This window comes from Borostomias antarcticus (genome assembly GCF_949987555.1).
Source record: "Borostomias antarcticus genome assembly, chromosome: 5".
NCBI lineage: Eukaryota > Metazoa > Chordata > Actinopteri > Stomiiformes > Stomiidae > Borostomias > Borostomias antarcticus.
Genome location: NC_140238.1, coordinates 28201150 through 28223649, shown reverse-complemented (window position 1 = coordinate 28223649; position 22500 = coordinate 28201150). Strand labels below are relative to the sequence as shown.

Genomic DNA, 22500 nt, shown 5'->3' with positions numbered 1-22500 from the left:
CCGGGCTTACTGTGTGTAGCCTAATTGGCCTAGCTTGTGGTAGCTAGTAGTGCAGTGGCAGCCTCTCCCCGACTACCCCTCCCAATATGTAGAGTTCTCCCTTAATGAGACGACTCCACTGCTTTGGGTGCTCTCTGACGCACACACACACACCACACACACACACACACACCCTTTTCATCACCCACGCGCATCACAGGCTACACCCATCCCCATCACAGCCAGCCATGAGAGTCGCAGGAGGATCAACTGCTGTTTGATCGTTGCAGCATCAAAGCGTCTCTCTAAGCAGCTCTGCACACCGCTGCTCCCGCTGTGAGCCCATCCATCCATCCACCATCCACTCATCCATCCATCCATCCATTGGGGGGGGGGGGGGGGGGGGGGGCTGTGGATTAGGAGGTAGAGTGGACCGTAGGGTCGGCGGTTCGCATCCCGGCTCCTCCCGTCCACATGTCGAAGTGTCCTTGGGCAAGACCTTGCACAGCAGCTGCCACCATTGGTGTGTGAATGGGTGAATAAGAGACCATTTTGAAGTGCTTTGGATAAAAGCTCTACATAAGTGCAGTCCATTTACCATCCATTCATCCCATTATGTCCCCCCACCCCCCCGGTCTGTAGCTAGTGTGGCTTCTCTTCTCTGGCTAGGCCTGTAGGGACACGCCTCCTGGGTGTGTGTGTGTGTGTGTGTGTGTGTGCGTGTGTGTTTGTGTGCGTGTGTGCGTGTGTGCGTGTGCGTGCGTGCGTGTGTGTGTGTGTGTGTGATGGACAGTATGGGGCCATGGTGAACATGTTCTCCCGTTTCTCCTCTCTCCTGCCCCCCGCAGGGCGGAAGGTTACCAGCATCTGTGGTGGGTGTGTTGGGGAGGAGGACTTGCAGTGGAGAATTGGAGAGAGAGAGAGAGAGACTGTGCTGCTTAGTCAGACTGACGAGCCAGGCGTTAGGCACGGGGGTGAGGTGGGGGGTGGGGGGTGTCGTCATCTGGCCCCGGGAGTCAGCCCCACCCCGCACGGCGCTGGAGCCTCATCAGCAGCAGCAGCAACATCCAGCAGCATCCTCTTCCTGCCTCAGCCTCCTCCTCTTCCTTCTCCCAGCCTCAGCCTCTACCTCTTCCTCTACCTCTTCCTCCTCTCTTCCTCCTCTCTTCCTCTACCTCCTCTCTTCCTCCTCTCTTCCTCTTCCTCCTCCTGTTCCTCCTCTCTTCCTCTACCCCCTCTCTTCCTCTACCTCCTCTCTTCCTCTACCTCCTCTCTTCCTCTTCCTCTCTGCCTGGCTTCATCTCTGCTCTGCATCCACCCCCCTCTCCGCTGTTAAATATAGAACAGGAGGCGAGAAGACAGGAGTGTGTGTCTGTGTCTGTGTGTGTCTGTGTGTGTGTCGAGTTTGAGCATGCTGTGAGCTTACTGTATGGTTGTTCAGTGAGAGGTGTGTGTGTGTGTGTCTGCGTGCGTGCGTGCGTGCCATGTCTGAGACACATTATGGGGTTATTGCATGTGAAGCAGTGTGAAAGCAGTGTGGTGAGTCACTGCCCTAGCAATGGTCTGGCCTTCCTGGCGTGCGTGTGCGTGCGTGCGTGCGTGTGTGCGTGCGTGTGAGAGAGATCAGTGTGAGCGTGCTCAGCGCGGCCAGGGCTCTGTCCACATCGCTCACCCGATGACACCGCCAGGTTGGTTTGGATGAATATATTAGCCTGGACGATGACAGAGGATGTGAGCAGCGCCCACTTCAGCATTCACTGTGCGTGTGTGTGTGCGTGCGTGCGTGCGTGAGACTGGACCTCATAGCCTAGGTTAGATGAGTGTCTGTGTAGGTTTATAGTCGAGCTATACTGGAGTTATATAGCGCTATACTGGAGTTATATAGCTCTATACTGGAGTTATACTGGAGTTATATAGCGCTATACTGGAGTTATATAGCGCTATACTGGAGTTATACTGGAGTTATATAGAGCTATACTGGAGTTATATAGAGCTATACTGGAGTTATACTGGAGTTATATAGCGCTATACTGGAGTTATACTGGAGTTATATAGAGCTATACTGGAGTTATATAGAGCTATACTGGAGTTATATAGAGCTATACTGGAGTTATATAGAGCTATACTGGAGTTATATAGAGCTATACTGGAGCTATACTGGAGTTATATAGAGCTATACTGGAGTTATACTGGAGTTATATAGCGCTATACTGGAGTTATACTGGAGTTATATAGCGCTATACTGGAGTTATATAGCGCTATACTGGAGTTATACTGGAGTTATAAAGCGCTATACTGGAGTTATACTGGAGTTATATAGCGCTATACTGGAGTTATACTGGAGTTATATAGCGCTATACTGGAGTTATACTGGAGTTATAAAGCGCTATACTGGAGTTATACTGGAGTTATATAGAGCTATACTGGAGCTATACTGGAGTTATATAGAGCTATACTGGAGTTATACTGGAGTTATATAGAGCTATACTGGAGTTATACTGGAGTTATATAGAGTTATACTGGAGTTATATAGAGCTATACTGGAGCTATACTGGAGTTATATAGCGCTATACTGGAGTTATACTGGAGTTATAAAGCGCTATACTGGAGTTATACTGGAGTTATAAAGCGCTATACTGGAGTTATATAGCGCTATACTGGAGTTATATAGCGTTATATAGCGCTATACTGGAGTTATACTGGAGTTATATAGAGCTATACTGGAGTTATATCATCGGGAAACATTTATAAATACCGACTATTTCAGTGTCTCAATATCGATTTTACTGAACTCCGCCAAGAAAGGTAGCTCGTAAAACTATCACGTCGCTATGGAGTTTCAAAGCGACGAACAGTGAGCCATAGCGACCAAAATAATCCTCCTGACCAACCTAGCTAGCCATGAACGAAGTGTAACCTACCTTTGCTGTGCAACTGCGAGTTGCAAAAGCGCTGACGATAAACCAGAGCGGTAGGCTACAGGACGGATGGAACAACTCAAAATTTACATTGGATGTTTCCAGTAATAATTGGCGCAGTAATATTTCACACAGAACGGTAAAGAGGCTTTGCCCGTGGTATATCGTGAATATACAACGCCTCTTAACCAATCAGATCGCGAGGTCGGAACTACCCGTTGTATAAACAGCTGTGTCGGAGTTATGTAGAGCTGTATTGGACTTGTATAGCGCTATTTTGGAGATGCAGGTTCCTGCTGATGCTCAACCTCTTTGTCTCTTTCTCTCCACCTCTCTCTCTCTCTCTCTCTCTCCACCTCTCTGCCAACCTCTCTCTCTCTCTCTCTCCACCTCTCTGTCCACCTCTCTCTTTCTCTCCACCTGTGTCTCTCTCTCGGGGCTGAGCAGAGCAGCCCACTAGCCCGGCTACAGTACCTGCACTACACTTGTTTCAGTCACGGGGGCCAGCGGCTGATCAATACCTGATCTAATAGGACATCAAACGCCTGGGGAGAGAGAGAGAGGGAGGGAGAGGGAGGGAGGGAGAGAGGAGTGCTGACATTGAGGAATACAGAGCCTGGGAAACAGAGAGGTGTGGTGGGGGTGAGAGAGGAGGGGGGGTCGGAGGATAGATTTTTACACCCAGGCAAGAGGGCGCAGGGTGGGGTAGTGGGTGCGGCGCTGGCAGACCCTCTTGTTTTTGACTGGAGCCCTGGTGCAATGCAGGAGATTGCTGAGAGAGGCCAGCGCCAAAACACAGAACCAGAGGAGAGGCCTGGAATGATGATGGTGATGTGGAGGGGGACTGCAGGTCTCTAATATTAGGTCTGTGGGCCTGGCCTGTGTGTGTGTGTGTGTGTGTGTGTGTGTTGACTTTCACTCTCTCCCTCTCCTCTCTCTGTATAGCCCGTCTCTTCATCTCTCTCTCCCTCTCTTTGTCTGTCTCTCGTCTATGTATAGCTCTCTCTCCCTCTCTCTCCCTCTCTCTCCCTCTCTCTCCCTCTCTCTCTCTCCCTCTCTCTCTCTCTCTCTCTCTCTCTCTCTCTCTCTCTCTCTCTCTCTCTCTCTCTCTCTCTCAGCACCCATTCATCCTGCTGGAAGCCCCGCCCACCCAGGCCAGACTGAATGAAAACAGAGCTTAGTGTCTGCTGCTCTGAATGTCCCATGTCCTGCACTGTCATCACAATCCCCCAGCCACCCCATGCCCAGCCAAAACAGCCCTGTCTGTCTGTCTCTGCCTGCCTGTCTGTCTGTCTCTGCCTGCCTGTCTGTCTGTCTGAATAGAACGTTTATTTGCCATGTGTCACAGGTACATTGGAATTCTTGTAATCGCTTGTCCTTACAGTATCTTATCAATGCTAATCAGTTCCTCATTCCAGTCCTAGGTACTCAGCTAGACATTTAAAGCTTCCTAAACTGGCAATTTACTATCCGTCGTCTATCAGTCTATCAGTATCATCCTCATCTACTTATCCGATCATGGGTGTCTGTGTCCATGATGTAGGGCGCGCAATTAAATAATGTACGTCTCTGTCTGTCTCTGTGTCGGTGGTGTGCGTGTGTATGTGCGTGCGTGTGTGTGTATGTTTGTGTGTGTGTGTGAGACGGGGTCTGCTTCACATCAGCGAGCATGACTCAGCTGTGCTTATTTATCCGTATCGATTCCAATCCATCATCTATGGGAACCGTCCGTTGACGGGCAGCTGCGAGGACACGCCCCTATCCCTCGTGTACACATTCCATTCGCCGGATCAAAAGCTCGGAGGAGCCCAACTTCTCCCGGACGAGCCGGGACGTCCGCTCGCCCGACGAGAGCAACAGAGTCGGTTTGCTTTCAAAAATATCGCGGCCGCATTCTGCACATGCTATACGGTCAGAAGGGACAGCGACCTCTATGCATTTCCTATCCACGTTCTGATAGGCTGTCCGGCGCGGCCTTAGCGCCCGCCTGTCACTGTCATTCTGTGTGAAGGGGTGCGCTTAAATTGCCTCCCATCACCCCCCCGCCTGCGCTACCGTCTATATTCAGCAGAGAGGGGCTGTCTGGTCGCAGAATTACTCAGGACTCTGAGGAGACTGGAGAGGAGTGGAGGAGTGGAGAGGGCTGTTCCAGCTGCTTCTCTTTCTCGCCACTCCCCCTGCTGGTCACCAGCGGAGCTACAGAGCGGGCTGTGCCTCTGATGCCCAGCAGCACCATAGATATGAGTGCGTTTTCCTTCCATTAACATATTCTTTGGCTGGCACAAATAACTATAATAACCCCTTAACAACGTGCGCAGGCCTAAGCTATGTAAAAAAAATAAAAAAGGAAGATATTGGAGTGAAAGATTGAGATGGAGTGAAAGGTTGAGATGGTGGTTTTCTGTAGCGAGGCGGAGCAACGCTAGTCTAGGAGGAACACCCTCCCTCAGTGCCACATAGACAGTATGCTATAGGATTTACAAGAGGCCTCTTGCTGGGGATCTGGCCAATGATTCACTGTGAATATTTCCTTGTGCTCCCACTAACCACATGGTGTGTCACACCGAATCACACACACACACACACACACACAGGGATGTGAAACTGAGAGGGTGAAACTGACTGTATAAGTACAATAGCGCTCCATGTTGTGAGAATGGTGTCGGGTTGTCCCATTGTGTCCCTGTGCACCAGATGGTTACTAGCTTTTGTAGGTGTTCCTGTGATACCCGGGGTTGTGGGGTTCATGTCAGGTGATATTAGTGTGTGTGTGTGTGTGTGTGTGTGTGTGTGTGTGTGTGTGTGTGTGTGTGTGTGTGTGTGTGTGTGTGTGTGTGTGTGTGTGTGTGTGTGTGTGTGTGTGTGTGTGTGTGTGTGTGTGTGTGTGTGTGTGTGTGTGAGAGAGAGAGAGAGTGTGTGAGTGGACAGAACTTTTCCACACAGTTTGAAAAAAGGCGTGGGTGCTGCCTAAAGGGATGGCTGTCGTGAGCTATGGTCGTCCTATTCCGTGCTTCTCTTTTCAACTCTCTCTCTCTCTCTCCCTCTCCATCTATCTGCCCAGTCATGGTGACGAGTCTGCACTCTGATGTGCTTTGGTTAGACCTCTCTCTTTCTCACACACACACACACACACTCTCTTTCTCTCTCTGTCCGTCTGCCTCCCCCTCTCCCTCCAGGCAGGCAGTCTTCTCTAGTCTAGTGTATCTGCTACAGTCTGCCTCTCGGGCGACTATGGGATTTGCCCAGGACACTTTTATCACACAGTCCAGGGCTTGGACCCCACCCCTGTTCCCCAGACAGCGCCATCTTAAACCCAGCGGGCCGGCCGGGACCCCCACCCAGGCTGCTCGGTGGTTAAGGCTAGCCCACCGGGAACGGGCGTGTCTGCAGCCAGACTGTCCAGCCGTAGCAGGTCTCCGGCCTGGCCCGGCCCAGCCCGGCCCTGGGGCCCGGTCCCTGTCTGCATCCATTAGCCTGAGTGCCCGTCAGGCCCTCTTGTCTGTCTGGGTTGGACAGCCTCAGTCTGAAAGAGGGGGGAGGGTGTTTTTGTAGTGGGGTGTTATTTAGTAGCGTTGATGACTGCAGTGCTTTTGTAGCTTCCTGTATCATGTAATTATTACATGCGTGCGCACACACACACATGCACACACACACACATGCACACACACACGCACACACACACACACACACACACACACACACACCACACACACACACATCACCAACACCATATCACATTCCTCTCCAGGAATGCGTACTGTGACCCTGGTTCTTCCTTAGAGACGCCTCTCCTCTGTCTGCGGCCTATTCTCTCTCTCTCTCTCTGTCTCTCTCTCTGTCTCTCTCTCTGTCTCTCTCTCTCTCTCCCTCTCTCTCTCTCTTTGTCTATTCCTCTCACACGCCTCTTCCCTCTTTCATTCCAAGGAAAACCTCAGACTGTGTCTTGGGTGTTTGTACACTGCCGCTCTCTCCCTCCATGCTAGGGCTGCACCATATCCTCTCTCATCCCTCAGTCACCAGACCCCCCAGCACCGTATTTGAGCAAATTATACGCACTGTCTCCTCAGGCTGCTGTCAGTGGGCGTCAGACACACTCCCTCCGTCCCTCTCTCTCTCTCTCTCCCTCCCTCCCTCCTTCTCCCCCTCCCTTTCTCCCTCCCTCTTTCCCTCCCTCCTTCTCTCCCTCCTTCATTCCCTCCCTCCCTCCGTCCCTCACTCCTTCCCTCCCTTCCTCCGTCTCTCCCTCCTCTCTCCCTCCCTCTCTCTCTCTCCCTCCCTCCCTCCCTCCCTCCCTGGCGGACACACCATGCGTGAAATCCAATCACGGACATGGTCTCGGCGCGCGCGCGTGTGTGCGCAGTATTCGGCGCGTTGAAGCAGACCATTCCTCTTTGCCTCCGACCACATGGGGTTTGGTAAAGGGCCTAGGCTTCCCTACGCCTGCCGCTCTGTCAGTGTGAAAACTAATGATAGGCCGAGTGAGACCACCACCAGCCCCTCCCCCCCCCCCCCCCCCCCCCCCGCGGTGTCTGATCTGGTCACGTGGCTGTAGGGGATGAGCGCGTCCAACTCGGCAGGGAGCTGTGCTGGCGTGCATCACTTCACACCAGGGTGTCATTGTGGATTCTGTTTTTACTGACTCTCTCTCTCTCTCCTCCCTCCCTTTTCCTCTCCCCTCTCCCGTCCTCTCCCTCCTGCTCCTCGTCCCCCTGCCCCCCCCCCCTGCAGGCCAAGTCGTGCATCTGTCACATGTGCGGCGCCCACCTGAACCGCCTCCACTCCTGCCTCTACTGCGTCTTCTTCGGCTGCTTCACCAAGAAGCACATCCACGAGCACGCCAAGAACAAACGGCACAACCTGGGTGAGACGCCCCCGCGGGTTTAAATACTAGGGGAGGGTTACCCTGGGGGGGGGTGACACTGGTGGGGGGTGACCCTGGGGGGGGGGGGGGGTGACCCTGGGGTTTGGATATTGTTCCTGTAGTATAGCAATGAGGGGGTGGGGGGGGGTGCTAAGCTTCTCGCAGGGGCGTGACGGGATTTAAAGGGTGGCGTGGGTTAAGATTTAGGGGCTTTGTATTGCACACACACACACACACACACACACACACACACACACACACACACACACACACACACACACACACACACACACACACAGTGGGCGTCTTGTCTGTCTGTATAAGTTTCTCCCAGCCCTCTGGAGTGTCTACAGTGTTAATTAGGTTAGGGGCTTCCACTGGAGCCTCCCTACCTCTGCTTCTCTGCCACCGCGTGCACACACACACACACACACACACACACACACACACACACACACACACACACACAGGTCTGCGGATTCCTTCACTCCTCGTCTCCCTCTCCTATGTCGTGGCCTCTTATGTCGTCTTCCCCTCCCTCTGTGCTCGCCGCCTCATCCACCCATTTTTGTCATCCTTGCCTCCCCTCCTCATCCCTCTCCTCCCGATCGTCTGCTCATCCTTCCCTCCGTCTTTTCCTCCTCCTCAGTCATCGCCTCATCCCTCTTTTTGAAATCGTCTCATCCTTCTCTCCATCCTTTCCTCCTCCTCCTCGTCATCCTCCCTCTCTCTTCATCACGTGTGTGTGTGCCTCTTGTTTCTCCGCCAGCGGTGTCACACAACCTCAGATCCTCACCAGTGGTCTCTCTCTTTCTCCCTCTCTATCTCTGTCTGTCTCTCTCTCTCTGTTTCTCTCTGTCTCCATCTCTATTTCTCTCTCTCTCTGTTTCTCTGTCTCTATCTCTATTTCTCTCTCTGTCTCTCTCTCTTGATATCGCTTTCTCTCTCTTTCTTGATCTCCCTCTCTTTCTGTCTCTCCCTCTCAGATGGCCACAGATGAACTTCCTTTCTACCCCCCCCCCCCCCCCTTCCTACCATTCCCCCAGACTGGGGGAGAGAGAGAGAGAGAGAGAGAGAAGAAAGAGAGAGAAGAGAGAGAGAGAAGGGAGAGAGAGAAGGGAGAGAGAGAGAGAAGAGAGAGAGAGAGAGAAGAGGGAGAGGAGAGAAGAGAGAGATTTACCAGTGTACCAGGCCAGCCACTCATCCCTTAAGAGACTTCACATGAAGGGACAGTCACTTTCATGTTATGTCTTATTATGTTCTCAGTCACACAGCCAGTTATGCTGCAAGACTTCTAGCTTATAGGTATGGTCGTGTGCGTGCGTGCGTGCGTGCGTGCGTGCGTTGATGCCTGCGGCGTACCCTGGTTTGCGTTCCCTTGTCATTCAACTTGGCTCTAGTATCAGAACAAGCGAGGGTCTTTTCGGACTAAAAATAGGTTGTCACGGCAACAGGACCCAGGTATTGTTGCCTTGGAGTTTGAGAACATGGGGGGGAGGGGGGCTTTGAAAGAGCAGTGGTGAGGATGGAGACACAGACTGGTACACACACACACACACACACCACCTGTTATTACATTAATGGCGCCCCTCCCATCTGTGGTAATTGTTCAATACAAGGCGATGACTTGGGGAGACGAAGTCCAGATCAATAGTGCGAATCAAGAACGGAGCGAGCCGCTCAGAGAGAGTATCGTCTCCAGGCGGCCCGGAACCAGGATGAGGCCACACAGGAAATAAAAACCAAAGGTGTCGTTCTGCTGCCGGAAAATCCATTTCTAATTACTGTAACTCTCTCCCTCCCCTCTCCCCCCTTCCAGCGATAGACTTATTGTACGGTGGAATATATTGTTTTGTATGTCAAGACTACATATACGACAAAGACATGGAGCAGATTGCCAAAGAAGAACAGAGGAAGGCCTGGAAGCTGCAAGGTAATGAGTATCGTCCAATAAAGCCCCTCCCCATGCAACGTCCTGTGTTGCCGCTAATGCGGAAAGGCTGCTTCATGTCTCCTCTGCGTGTGTGTGTGTGTGTGTCTCCAGGCATAGGTGAGAAATACACAACGTGGGAGCCTACGAAGCGCGAGCTGGAGCTGCTACGACACAACCCAAAGCGGAGGAAAATCACTACAAACTGCACCATAGGTAGGACTAATGACGGCTCTGATACCTTGGAGCACACGATCAGCAATTAGCCGTTTAGTCCATTATACCCTCCCCACACACACACACACACACACACACACACACACACACACAGAGCCTGAGATACGGATATCTGAACCGGACGCCATAGAGAATGAATGGGGAAGTGTGTTTTTGCTCCTACTGTAAGTCCCATCTGAATGGCGGGTCAATGGCCGGTTATTCCCCCGTGTTTATAACCACACCAATCTACTTTTTTTCAGTTTGGGAATCCCACAATCTCCCCAAAGCATTACTAGTGTTGGCTCCGGCTGCTTTATAACATCACGGGATCCCCAAACGGAATAAATACCACGCATATAAACACATACTGCCTCGCTAGCTCAATCTTGTTGTAACTAAGATATCTGTTGATTTATTTTTTTCTCCATGGACATATTTAGCTAAGACAAACTCAAATTTCACTGGCATTTTTATTGCTAGTCCAGTAATCAGTGGCGATTTTATTTTTTTCTCCATGGACATATTTAGACAAACTCAAATTTCACTGGCATTTTTATTGCTAGTCCAGTAATCGGTGGCGATTCCGAGGCAAACAAAACAGGAATGCGAGCGCGTCACTTTGGTATAGCAACAACAGACCAGCACATCGCCCCCCCAGACACAATTTGGCATGACTGCTCCCCTCCCCTCCCCTCACACACAGAGGCCGGCACGCCACACGTCATTGTTACAAACTACTGTGTGTCCGCGTGATTGTGTATGTGCACCTGTTCATAGGTGTGTGTGTGTGTCTGTCTGTGTGTGTGTGTGTGTGTGTGTCTGTCTGTGTGTGTGTGTGTGTGTGTGTGTGTGTGTGTGTGTGTGTGTGTGTGTGTGTGTGTGTGTGTGTGTGTGTGTGTGTGTGCTCTGCATGATCGTGTGCGTGTGTGTGTTTAGAGGTTAAGAGACGGTGCCTGTGGGGTGTCGGCTGTACTCTGTAGTCCAGGATTACTCATGCATTTAAGTAGGTCACCAAAGGTCAATTGGAGCGATGAACATGACGCGCCGGCCCACTGGCTGCCCACTGGGAGAGACGGAACACACTGTTCCTTCAGGGGCCGGTCCTCACTAGGGCAGGCTCTTCCTTTCTTTCTGTTCTCTCTCTCGCTCTCTCTCTCTCTCTCTCCCTCTCTCTCTCATCTTTCTCTCTCGCCCCCCCATATTTCTCTCTCTTTCTCCATCTCCCTCTATCTTTCTCTCTCTCTCTCTCTCTCTCCCTCTCTCCCTCGATCTCTCTCGGTCTCCATCCATTTCTCTCTCGCTCTCTCATCTCTCTGTCTCCCTCCCTCCATCTCTCTCTCTCTCCCATCTCTGTCTCTCTCCCTCCATCTCTCTCTTTCTCTCTCTCTCCCATCTCTCTCTCTCTCTCTCTCTCTCTCTCTCTCTCCCATCTTTCTCCCTCTCTCTCTCTCGGCACTGTAACAGACTGGCTTAGAGGGTTAGCAGCTGCTTGGGGCCCGGGTGCTGTGCTGTGTGGACCAGGTCCAGTCCGGAGCGTTTAAGCTCTGGCTGAGCCCAGCCTCTCTCTCTCTCTACTGGACCCTGCCCAGAACCGTGCTGGCTCGCCCACCTGCTACTCCTGGAACCACTCAGTACAGGACCTCAGCTCCCAGCTCAGCTCGGCGCCCAACCCCAACCATCTCCTCAGCTTGCTGGCTGAAGTCACCATCTCTCTCTCTCTCTCTCTCTCTCTCTCTCTCTCTCTCTCTCTCTCTCTCTCTCTCTCTCTCTCTCTCTGGTGTCGAGCAGAGCGAGCGTGTGATCTCTCTCTCTCTCTCTCTCTCTCTCTCTCTCTCTCTCTCTCTCTCCCTCTCTCTCTCTCCGTGTCTGAACAGAGAGACAGAGTCGTGGGTAGCTGCTGCTGACTCATCTGCTCTCCCTCCGGGCCCTGGTGAATTGCTAATGAGCAGTTTGGCCCGACTCGCGGCAGAGCTGTGGCTGTGAGCGAGCGAGTGTGTGTTCCGCCGATGTTCACGTCCGCACTGCAGGATACACACAGTGCGAAGAGAATCCCTCTCCCTGTTCAACCTTTCCCCCCTCTCTCTCTCTCTCTCTCTCTCTCTCTCTCTCTCTCTCTCTCTCTCACCCCCCTATCGTTCCAGGTTTACGAGGCTTGATCAACCTGGGCAACACGTGCTTCATGAACTGCATCGTCCAGGCCCTCACCCACACCCCCCTGCTGCGCGACTTCTTCCTGTCCGACAGACACAAGTGCGAGATGCAATCAAACTCCTGTCTGGTGTGTGAGATGTCCCAACTCTTTCAGGAGGTAAGACCCCCGCGCGCGTGTGTGTGTGTGTGTGTGTGTGTGTGTGTGCACGAGAGGGAGTGAATGTGAGGCGTAAGTGTGTGAGAGTGGTTGTGAGAATGGAGTGTGTGTATGTGTGTCACTGTGTGTGTTTGCGTCACTGTGTGTGTGTGTGTGTGTGTGTGTGTTACTGTGTGTGTCACTGTGTGTTACTGTGTGTGCGTGTGCACATACACCTAAAGAGATTGTGGCCCACTTTGGAGGAGGGAGGGAAAAAATGCCCCGAATGAATAGAACGAAACAGAGCTCCCCTCAGCCGAAACACGAAGAATGCTCCGGCTCCTCTCCCGTTCGTCAGTGGAAGAGTGTGCGCATGTGTTCCAGCGTGTGCGTGTTTGCGGTATGTGCGTTCTGGTGTGGGAGTGAAATGCTCATCTCTGACAGCCTTGTCTTCTGTCTCTCTCTCTCTCTGTCTCTGTCTCTCTCTCTCTCTCTCTCTCTCTCTCGCGCAATAAAACTCATCGCCCTCGGATCTTGCGTAACTCTTACTCAGGTGCCTGTCTGCTCTTTTCCGTCTCTCTCTCTCTCTCTCCCACTCCCACTCCCTCCTGTTCCCTCGCTCTCTCTCTCGCTCGCACTCTCAACTTTCACGCCGTCTCTCCCACTTCCTCTCTCTCTCTTTCTCTCAGCGTCTGGTATATATAGGCCCACAGATGGCGTGTTATGTTTTAACGGGGTTGACTCATCCGCGATAAGTGGAACTCCGGCGGAGCCCTTGCTGAACCGTCGGGCTACAGAGCTGACCGGCCGCTCGCCTCCTAACGCGCACTTCAGTCGAGACCCACGTCATCTGGCCGGTCCCGCCCTCTCCTCCCCCGGCCGACGCCCCTCTCCCGGTCGCGTCGCTCCCTCCCTCTGGCCCGCCGCCCCCTTTGCCGGGCCCTGACTCCGCCTCCCCGCCCAGTTCTCCTCTCCTCTCGGCCAATGATGCGCTGCCGTCGCCGCGTTCCTCTCCTGACCTCTTTGTCGCGTCGTTCTGCTTCCAGCGGCGCCGGGAGGGCCGAAGAGTCTCAAAGAGTGTGTGTGCGTGTGTGTGTGTGTGTGTGTGAGCAGAGGTCATCACCCTCTACCAGCTGTGTGGTTCTCTCCATCTCCAACCCAGACTGTCTCGCTCAAACAGTCCCCATAACAGCCTGGAGACTCGCCGTCAGATGGGGCCCCTTCTTCTCCTCTCACGCCTCTCTCTCCTCTCTCTCTCTCTCTCTCTCTCTCCATCCCTCCCTCCCTCCCTCTCCTGTTCTCTGTCTCCTTCTCTCTCCCTCCGTCCTGCTGGAGAACTCAAACAAGTGTCCTGTGTGAATATAAGGGACTCTCATGCCTTAAGATGCTTGCGGCTAGTGTTAGTGTACTCAACATGGCCGTTATGGTATATATACCTAACAACATACCTAAAATCTCTCTCTCTCTCTGTATCTCTCTCTGTATCTCTCTCTCTGTCTCTCTCTTTCTCTCTCTCTCTCTCTCCTCAGTTCTACTCGGGCCACCGGTCGCCACACATTCCCTTCCGCCTGCTGCACCTGGTGTGGACTCACGCGCGCCACCTAGCGGGCTACGAGCAGCAGGACGCCCACGAGTTCCTCATCGCCGCGCTGGACGTGCTGCACCGGCACTGCAAGGGCGACACCACCCGTAAGCCCCGCCCTCCCTCCCCCGGGTCTGGTCTGGTCTGGTCCGATACCTCGCCGTCGGCCCCGTAGACAACCGACGGCGTCGGAGCTCATGGGGGGGGGGGGGGGGGGCTGGAGGGGTGGGGGTTGAATGGTCATATAAATAAATAAATAAAAAATCATGTAACATAGAAATGAGACTAGAAAATCTTAAGTGTGTGCTTTCTGGAAGTGTATCCTCAGAGCATCATTGATTTTCAGCCAGCTGGAGAGGAAGGAGAAGAGGGGGATGGGTGTGCGTGCGCGTGCGCGTGCACGCGTGTGTTCGCGCGCGCGTGCACGCGTGTGTTCGCGCGCGCGTGCACGCGTGTGTGTGTGCGCGCGTGCGTGCGCGCAACGAGAGAGAGAGATGGGAGGCCCCGGGGAGGGAGGGGGGGGGGGGGGTTGGGGGGCGGTTTGCCATGATGCCAGACCTAGCTTTCGCCGGGAGACTCGCTGTCGTCCGCCCCTCGGCGGAACGGCACCAGAGGTGACTGACAATAGCCGCACGCCGGGGCTCGACGCGCAGAATGGTAATGCGCCCACTGCGGCACCACGGCAACAGAGCTGACGCATAGAGGGGGCCCGGGCAGTGAGGGTGGCCTGTGATTGGCCCTGCCGAGAGGAGCGAGCGTGTGATTCTCTCTCTCTCTCTCTCTCTCTCTCTCTCTCTCTCTCTCTCTCTCTCTCTCTCTCTGTGTCTCTGTCTCTCTCTCTCTCTGTCTCTTTCTGTCTCTCTCTCATTCTGTCTCTGTCTCTCTCTCTCTGTCTGTCTCTCTGTCTCTGTCTGTCTCTCTCTCTCTCTCTCTCTCATTCTCTGTCTCTCTCTCTGTCTCTCTCTCATTCTCTGTCTGTCTCTGTCTCTCTCTCATTCTCTGTCTGTCTCTGTCTCTCTCTCTGTCTCTGTCTCTCTCTCTGTCTCTCTCTCATTCTCTGTCTGTCTCTGTCTCTCTCTCTGTCTCTGTCTCTCTCTCCTCACCAGGAGAGGACAACGGGAAGAAGGCCAACAATCCGAACCACTGTAACTGCATCATCGACCAAATCTTCACCGGCGGCCTGCAGTCGGACGTCACCTGTCAAGTCTGCCAGTAAGAGCTGCTCTCAGAGAGCGTGTGTGCGCGCGTGTTACAGGGAGAGACTGAGGGTATAGGTCGTATGCGTCGCGGCTGCTAAAATATCAGCGTGCCCGCACACACACGCACACACGCACGGCCATCCCTAAGTGAGTGAAGGAGTGAGCGAGCCAGCTAGCCACAGGCTCCGCCATCTCTCCAGCCCACACCCCAATTGAGAGGCTCCCTGTGGAGCTGCCTGGAATGGAGGCGGTTGTCTAGACCACATCGGCCGCGCCCCGGCGCACCGCACGCCGCCGGCCCCTCCCACCCGCGCCGCGTCACGGCCGGCCTTCGCTAACGCGTCACGCTAATCATTCGCCATTCATTTTCGTGTTTTGCCCTGAGGGGCGGGTCGGGAGGCAGGAGCACGGAGTCAAGAGCCCCTAATGCGCCGGCTAGCTCTGCTCGAAGCTCTTGAAGCGGTTTCCGCGCGTCGAAACCTCTCGCAGGCCAGAGCTACGCTACGCTATCGTGGTGGTCCGCCATGCCTGACTCCACACGGGTCCCTCTGTATGGAAGTAAACACAGCAGGGCGAGCGCCGGCTCCTCTACCTGTCCCTCCGGCCTCAGTGGACACCTACTGGTCAGAGAAGGCACTGCAGCACAATGACTCATCTAATAAAGAATTGTAATGCATAGGGGTGTGTGTGCGCGTGTGCGTGTGTGCGCATGTGTATGTGTGCGCGCATGTGTATGACGGGAGTGTACATGCGCGTGTGTGTGAATGTTAATGCGAGTGTGCGTTTGCGTGAGAGACGCTGCATTGAACGCATCTGTTTCTCGGAACCCTTAGGCCAGCGCTGGTGCCGGATGACAGCGTCACACATTCCTTAAGTAGCTCCGTCTGACGGAACCCTCGGTCGAATTGCAAATCGGAACGGAGCAGCAGTGTGTTTTGTGCGCGCACATCGCACACACACTCGGCTTAGCATGATCCCAAACAGACAGAAGTGTGTATGGGATCGCAGCTCACGCATGATATAACCCTCGGCCTATCCTTTTGCCATGACATGACCAAGAGAGATGCACGCACACACACACACACACACTTCGGCCCTTCTCGCCAGTCGTGCTCAGGAAACGACGCGCACGCTCATTCTGATTGGATCCTCCTCTCTCGTCGCCAGCGGCGTGTCCACGACGATAGACCCGTTCTGGGACATCAGCCTGGACCTGCCGGGCTCGTCCACGCCCTTCTGGCCCCTCAGCCCCGGGGGGGACGGCGGCACCGTCAACGGAGAGAGCCACCCCTCGGGGGCCACCACGCTCACAGACTGCCTACGGAGGTACGACGCCGCCGCCGCCACCACCGTCGCCACCGCGCCCGTCTCCCTCCGTCTGTCCTGGCTCTGCCGTGCGCCTCCCGCTGTCTCTCTCTCTCTCTCTCCCTCTCTCTCTCTGTCTCTCTCTTCAGGGGTCACAAATGCGGGACTTGCCACGGCCTTCTAATCTTACCTTCTGTCCCTTTGTTTGTCTCCGTCCATACTGGTGCTTCTGTCCTTTGGCGTCTCTCATTCCGCTCTCTCCACCTCCCACTCTCCTGCTGTCTCCTCGGGTACCCGCTCATATCCCTCTCATATCCCTCTATCTCCCCATCTCTCTCTCTCTCTCTCTCTCCCTCTCTCCTTATCTCTCTCGATCTCCCCATCTCTCTTTCCTTATCTCTCTCTCTCCCCATCTCTCTTTCCTTATCTCTCTCTCTCCCCATCTCTCTTTCCTTATCTCTCTCTCTCTTTATCTCTCTCTATCTCCCCATCTCTCTCTCTATCTCCCATCTCTCTCTCTCTCTCTCTCTCTCTGCCCCATCTCTCTCTCTCTCTATCTATCTCTCTCTCTCTTTCTCTCTCTATCTCCCCATCTATCTCTCTTTATCTCTCTCCCCATCTCTCTCTTTCTCTCTCTCTCTATCTCCCCATCTCTCTCTATCTCCCCATCTCTCTCTCTCTCTATCTCCCCATCTCTCTCTTTCTCTCTCTATCTCTCTCTCTCTGCCCCATCTCTCTCTCTATCTATCTCTCTCTTTCTCTCTATCTATCTCCCCATCTCTCTCTTTTTATCTCTCTCTCCCCATCTCTATCTCTCTCTCTCTCTCTTTATCTCTCTCTTTCTCTCTCTATCTCTCTCTCCAGACTAAGGTTGTCTGAGCAGCGTCTCACCCCCTGGTTCCTCTTTCTTTCACCTAATATTCTACCCCGTGTCCTCACTTACACCTCTCTCTATCCCTCTCCTCTCTCTCTCTATCGCTCTCTCTCTCTCTCCGTTTCTGTCTCTCTCTCTCTCTCTCTCTCTCCGTCTCTCTCTATCTCCGTCTCTCTCCTCTCTCTCTCTCTCTCTCCATCTCTCCATCTCTCCATATCTCTCTCTCCTCTCTCTCTCTCTCTCTCTCTCTCATTCCATTACTCTTACTGCAGACTCACACCCTGGTTGCTGCAGCACATCTCTTAAAGGCACAGGGCTAAGTCGTGTGTGTGTGTGTGTGTGTGTGTGTGTGTGTGTGTGTGTGTGTGTGTGTGTGTGTGTGTGTGTGTGTGTGTGTGTGTGTGTGTGTGTGTGTGTGTGTGTGTGTGTGTGTGTGTGTGTGTGTGTGTGTGTGTGTGTGTGTGTGTGTGTGTGTGTGTGTGTGTGTGTGTGTGTGTGTGTGTGTGTGTGAGAGAGAGAGATACCGTGCGTGTGTGTAGTTGTTGCCAAAGCCTTTTGTGGACAACTAAAGGAAACGGCACAGCAAAAACCAAAAGAGCATGCATATACAGCACGCCATGTAGCTATCCATCTGTGGGATTGTCGTCCCTCCTCGTAAGCGGCTCCCTGGGTTGACTGACCCCCACAGCCATGCGGGCTGGAGGACCCATTCAACGGCAAACTGGGAGATGAGGGTGACATTTCGAAATTGCTTTTCTAAATGAATGATGCACTTTCACTGCAAGTGATTTCGGTGGCTACCTCAGCAGGTCACCCAGACAGAGCTCTGCTCCCTGTTCCACAGCCATGACCAGGCCTCGTCTGAGAAATCAAAACAACAACACCAGTGAAGAGAACACACACACACACACACACACACACGATGTTCAGTCGTGTCATCATGGAAACATAGCTGCTTGTTAAATGTTATTGGACATTTGAACCTCAAGACATAATGAATGAATTAATGATGTTTTGCGTTCTACTTTGTCCCATACTTCCTTCTCAACCTCAACCTCTCTCTACCTCCTCTACATATCTCTAACTGTGCTCTTCCCCTTTTTCTCTCTTCTCCTCCTCCTCCACCTCTTCTCCCCCCCCTGCGCTGCTCTTCCCCTCCTCTCTCTTCTCCTCTTCTACCTCTATATCTCTCCCTGTGCTCTTCTCCTCCTCTACCCCCCCCCCCCCATCTCTCTCTCTCTCTCCCACTCCCTCTCTCTCTCGTCATTCCTGTCCCTTTAGGTTCACTCGGCCCGAGCATCTAGGAAGCAGTGCCAAAATCAAATGCGGCGGTTGCCATAGTTACCAAGAATCCACCAAACAGCTGACGATGAAGAAGCTCCCCATCGTGGCGTGCTTTCACCTCAAAGTGAGTGATCAGCCTCGACCAATCACAGGAGGCCGGGCGACGACGAGGCAGCTGCATTCTAATATGAACCGACAGGATGTTTACAGTGTTGAACCAGAGAGCACAGGCCTCCGCCCCGTGAATGCATTCCGTTGGTGTCGAGTTGAAATGGTTCAGCTCACCCCTCAGTATGAATATCGCCAACTTGCACCCTCGGAGAGTAAGCTTTTCAGTGGCGTTACTGGGAGTGGTGTTTGACAGGTGGTCATGTGTGAACGCAAATCAGAGGACTGGCGCCTGTTAGATCAGTTTGTGTAGTTGTTGAATGTGTAAGTGGATAAAATAATCAGACAGTGATGGATGGATAAGAAAGCAGCAAGGTCTCTCCTGTCTTTCTCCCTAGGATGTCAGAGTTAAATAGGGGTAGGGTACAATCATACCTCAATAATAGATCGATCTTGACACATATTAAACGATAAACATAATTTACAAAAATAAACTCAAACTAAACTAATAACTAAAAAATGACAACACTGTCACTATAGCATAAGAAAGAACATGAAACATGATTTAATACAAAATACATAATATTATTCAACATCTAGTCTACTACAGCCTCTCTATTTCCTCTACCTCAACACTACACTACACTTCCTACATACATTACTACACTATAAACTACTCTGTCCAGCCTGGATTCGAACCCTGCTCTCCAGTATCCAAAGTCCTATGTTTTCCCACTACACCACCGGAGGCACAGTGTTTGCACGGCATCAAACTCCTGAGTCTAAATCCGAAAGTGAATGGGCAAGTTTTGTTTTAATTTGTGGATTGGCCCAGTGATTCGGATCCACTCCAGAATGGAATGGGTTCTAATTTGGCCCACGCAGCTGCACCCCTCCACCGAGGTTTGGGGAAAAGGTAAAGATTTGTGAAATGGTCAAGTCGTTTTTGCGTTAAAGAACCAACCAACTGCTGAAAAACCAACAAACGCATGCCACTGAAAACATATCCTCGGAGGCGATGATGAAATGCGTATGGAATATACGTATGGAATAGCACGTTATCACAGACATGCTGATGTCCCCAGACGGACAGAGACAGGGACAGGGCTCCTCCATCATAGATGTTTTTAGTCCTATCCACGCCACGTCCGGGCCATGCATAAGCTTTTGATGATATTCATGGGAATGAGTTATGATAGCGGCGTTTCTCCAGGGGGGATCCATGCTTGTCCGTACCCTGTGGTGACAGTTTAAAAAACTGCTCACAGAAGCCAGGCCACACAAGGCTCTTATCTCCACGCTCTAATCCCTGACTTGCATACGATGAAACGGGGACGAAGAGCAGCTCTAAATGCTTTTTTCCTAGCCCTCCCGGCCTCTTTTTTTCTAAATGCTTTCTCTCCTCCTCTCTCCCTCACCCCCCCCCCCCCCCCCCCCCCCCCCCCCCCGGGCGTTTAGCGGTTCGAACACTCTGCCAAGTTGCGGAGAAAGATCACTACCTACGTGTCCTTCCCACTGGAGCTGGACATGACCCCCTTCATGGCCTCCAGGTGGGTTACGACGCCGCCAAGAACGACGACAACAACGAGCTAAAGAAACGACCGCTCCACACACTGTATACATGCTTCTCCAGGTGCACCTCTTGATGCACCAAACGGATGTATCAGACCAGTAATACACCTGGGAGAAGCATTTATACCTTGTACAGACATTTGCTTTCTTCTTTGTGTGTCCGTCTGTCTCTGAGTGTGCGTGGGTGTGTGTGTTTGTGTGTGGCGCACTCCGGTCAAGCCCAGTGAGGTTATAGCCCCATTTCGCCTCAGCGCAGCGTCCGGTCAGTGCCGTTCGGAGTGGCGCTTGAGTGGGCTCACGACGGCTCTCGGCTCTCTCACCACTCAGAGCCAGGGGGAACCCGGCGCCGGGACGCGCCTGCCCCCTAGTGGTGTTGGTAGTGAATAGGCAGTGATGTCCCGGTCATAACCGAAGTGCTTCTGTGTGTCCCGCAGTAAAGAAAGCAGAATGAACGGCCAGTATCAGCAGACAGTAGAAGTATTAAACAACGATAATAAGTAAGTACCCCTTTCTTTCGATTTCACTCCGTTTCCACAGGTCACCACCGCTGATTCAGTGAGCTGTCGTCCAGTTCTTACAAAAACCCTGACTTGCGGACCTTTTTAGGAGGATTGTTACCTAACTGTTTCCATCGCAGCGTATAAGCAGCCACTAATGACCAGAGGTATCCTACTGAGACTGTACCGAATGAAATCGATTTCGAGCCCATTAAAAGCAGCTTAGTGCTCAGGCTCTCGCAATGGCTTTTATTTTCCAGGACATTTACCAGGTGCCTAATAAGAGGTAGAAGAACACTGGCTTGTCTTTGTACGGGCCTACTAGACTGCTGGAAGTTACTCCTCCACTCACTGTGCGTGTGTGTGCGTGCGTGCGTGTGCGTGTGTGTGTGTGTGTGTCTCCAGGTATTCCTTGTTTGCGGTGGTGAACCACCAGGGCACACTGGAGAGCGGTCACTACACGAGCTTCATCCGCCAGCACAAGGACCAGTGGTTCAAATGTGACGACGCCATCATCACCAAGGCCACCATCAAGGACGTGCTGGACAGTGAGGGGTGAGGAGGGGGACGACTGTTTGAGTCATCCGTCCGTACATCAGGGTCACCATCCGCTAGTCATCCTGGGGGGTCTAAACCCACCACGTTCAACACAGACAAAACGCATCGAGTGACGAGATGCACGCTGTATCTAGATGTAGACACGCACTCTGTAGTCAAATGCCTTTTTTTCTTGTTCTCTCTCCACAGGTATCTCTTATTCTATCACAAGCAGTTCCTCGAATATGAGTAGCCTTGGCAGATCGTGACAGTGGAGAAATTCCAACTGGAGACGCGAGAGGATGTACCCGCGGTGCTGGGGGGACAGAGAAACGAAAACACGAACACACAAACCTACCTGAAGCTCTGACGTCCAGTCTGCTGCCCTGCCTGGAACAGAGAGTCCACACAAATCATGACTTGTGAAACCATGCAAAACGTTCAAACATAGCACTGAGCTAGCGGCATCTACTTGACCTGACTGAACGGAGGAAGAGGAGGAGGAGGAAGAATCATCAGGGCGCGGCCTGGGCGGGGCCTCCCCCTCTAGTCTCCCCTCCCCTTCCTGGTGCAGGGGCGGAGCCTGAGTGAGAATGATTGACAGTTCAGTAGAGTGGGCACATGAGGACAATTACTACAGTATTGTATTCAAGATTTCCTTTATTCTCTCCCCCATGGTGCTCTTGTTTCAACTGACCAAGCATTTATCAAGTCACGATGGAGGAAGGACTGTGTTGTCATATGCATATGGAAATGAATGCAAAAAAAAAAGATTGGAAAAAAAAAAATATCTAAACTAAGTATGGTATTATAAACTTTGCAAGAACGTTTTTTTTTTTTTATAATATGGTTATGATTTTTATCATTTGTGAATTTAGTTATGAAATACTGTATGAATCTAGTATACATCTATTTTTTAAAAGAGGAAAAAAAAAACGTGGGGGTAACGGAGACACCATACATGCTAGCTGCTGCGGAAGCGCTACCATGGAAACTAAGCGAACTTGGATTGGACCTGAACACGCCCACGTTCCACCATCTTCTCCTTATTTCTTGGTTGTGGGCAGAGGGAATATCTATTTTTTTAGCAATTCATTGAATTATTGTTTACTGTTTATTTCGGTGTCCATGTTCTCTCCTTTTTTTTTGTTGCAGTGCAGTCATGTCCCTTGCTGTCATGGTCCTGAAGACATTTTGGGGCGTATTATTCTTTACTCTTGTAGAAATGTTGTCGGTATAATGACGATGGTGGTGACGGAAATTAAATTGGCTCACGAAAAAAAAGAAAAGAATGGAAGATGAGCTGTAGGTGTTCTACGGCATTATGGGGATACTGAATATGGCGGTA

The 22500-nt window shown here is 52.3% G+C and overlaps 1 protein-coding gene across 4 annotated transcripts in view; it reads left to right on the top strand.

The window, feature by feature from the left end:
• The window catches only part of LOC311308960 (ubiquitin carboxyl-terminal hydrolase 22-like), a 32973-nt gene extending 11005 nt beyond the window's left edge, over positions 1 to 21968 (top strand). For 3 of the 4 annotated variants that reach the window (XM_084438066.1, XM_084438068.1, XM_084438067.1), the window contains 12 exons: positions 7626 to 7758; positions 9578 to 9691; positions 9803 to 9904; positions 12049 to 12215; positions 13724 to 13883; positions 14883 to 14988; positions 16143 to 16301; positions 18436 to 18562; positions 20005 to 20096; positions 20553 to 20615; positions 21021 to 21170; positions 21363 to 21968. In XM_084438066.1, coding sequence (XP_084294192.1) covers positions 7626 to 7758; positions 9578 to 9691; positions 9803 to 9904; positions 12049 to 12215; positions 13724 to 13883; positions 14883 to 14988; positions 16143 to 16301; positions 18436 to 18562; positions 20005 to 20096; positions 20553 to 20615; positions 21021 to 21170; positions 21363 to 21405 — 1416 coding nt within the window. In that variant the 3' untranslated portion in view covers positions 21406 to 21968. Of the gene's footprint in view, positions 1 to 7625; positions 7759 to 9577; positions 9905 to 12048; positions 12216 to 13723; positions 13884 to 14882; positions 14989 to 16142; positions 16302 to 18435; positions 18563 to 20004; positions 20097 to 20552; positions 20616 to 21020; positions 21171 to 21362 lie in introns of all 4 variants that reach the window. The other variant, XM_084438065.1, reaches the window with a different exon arrangement.
• Positions 21969 to 22500: the final 532 nt, after the last annotated feature.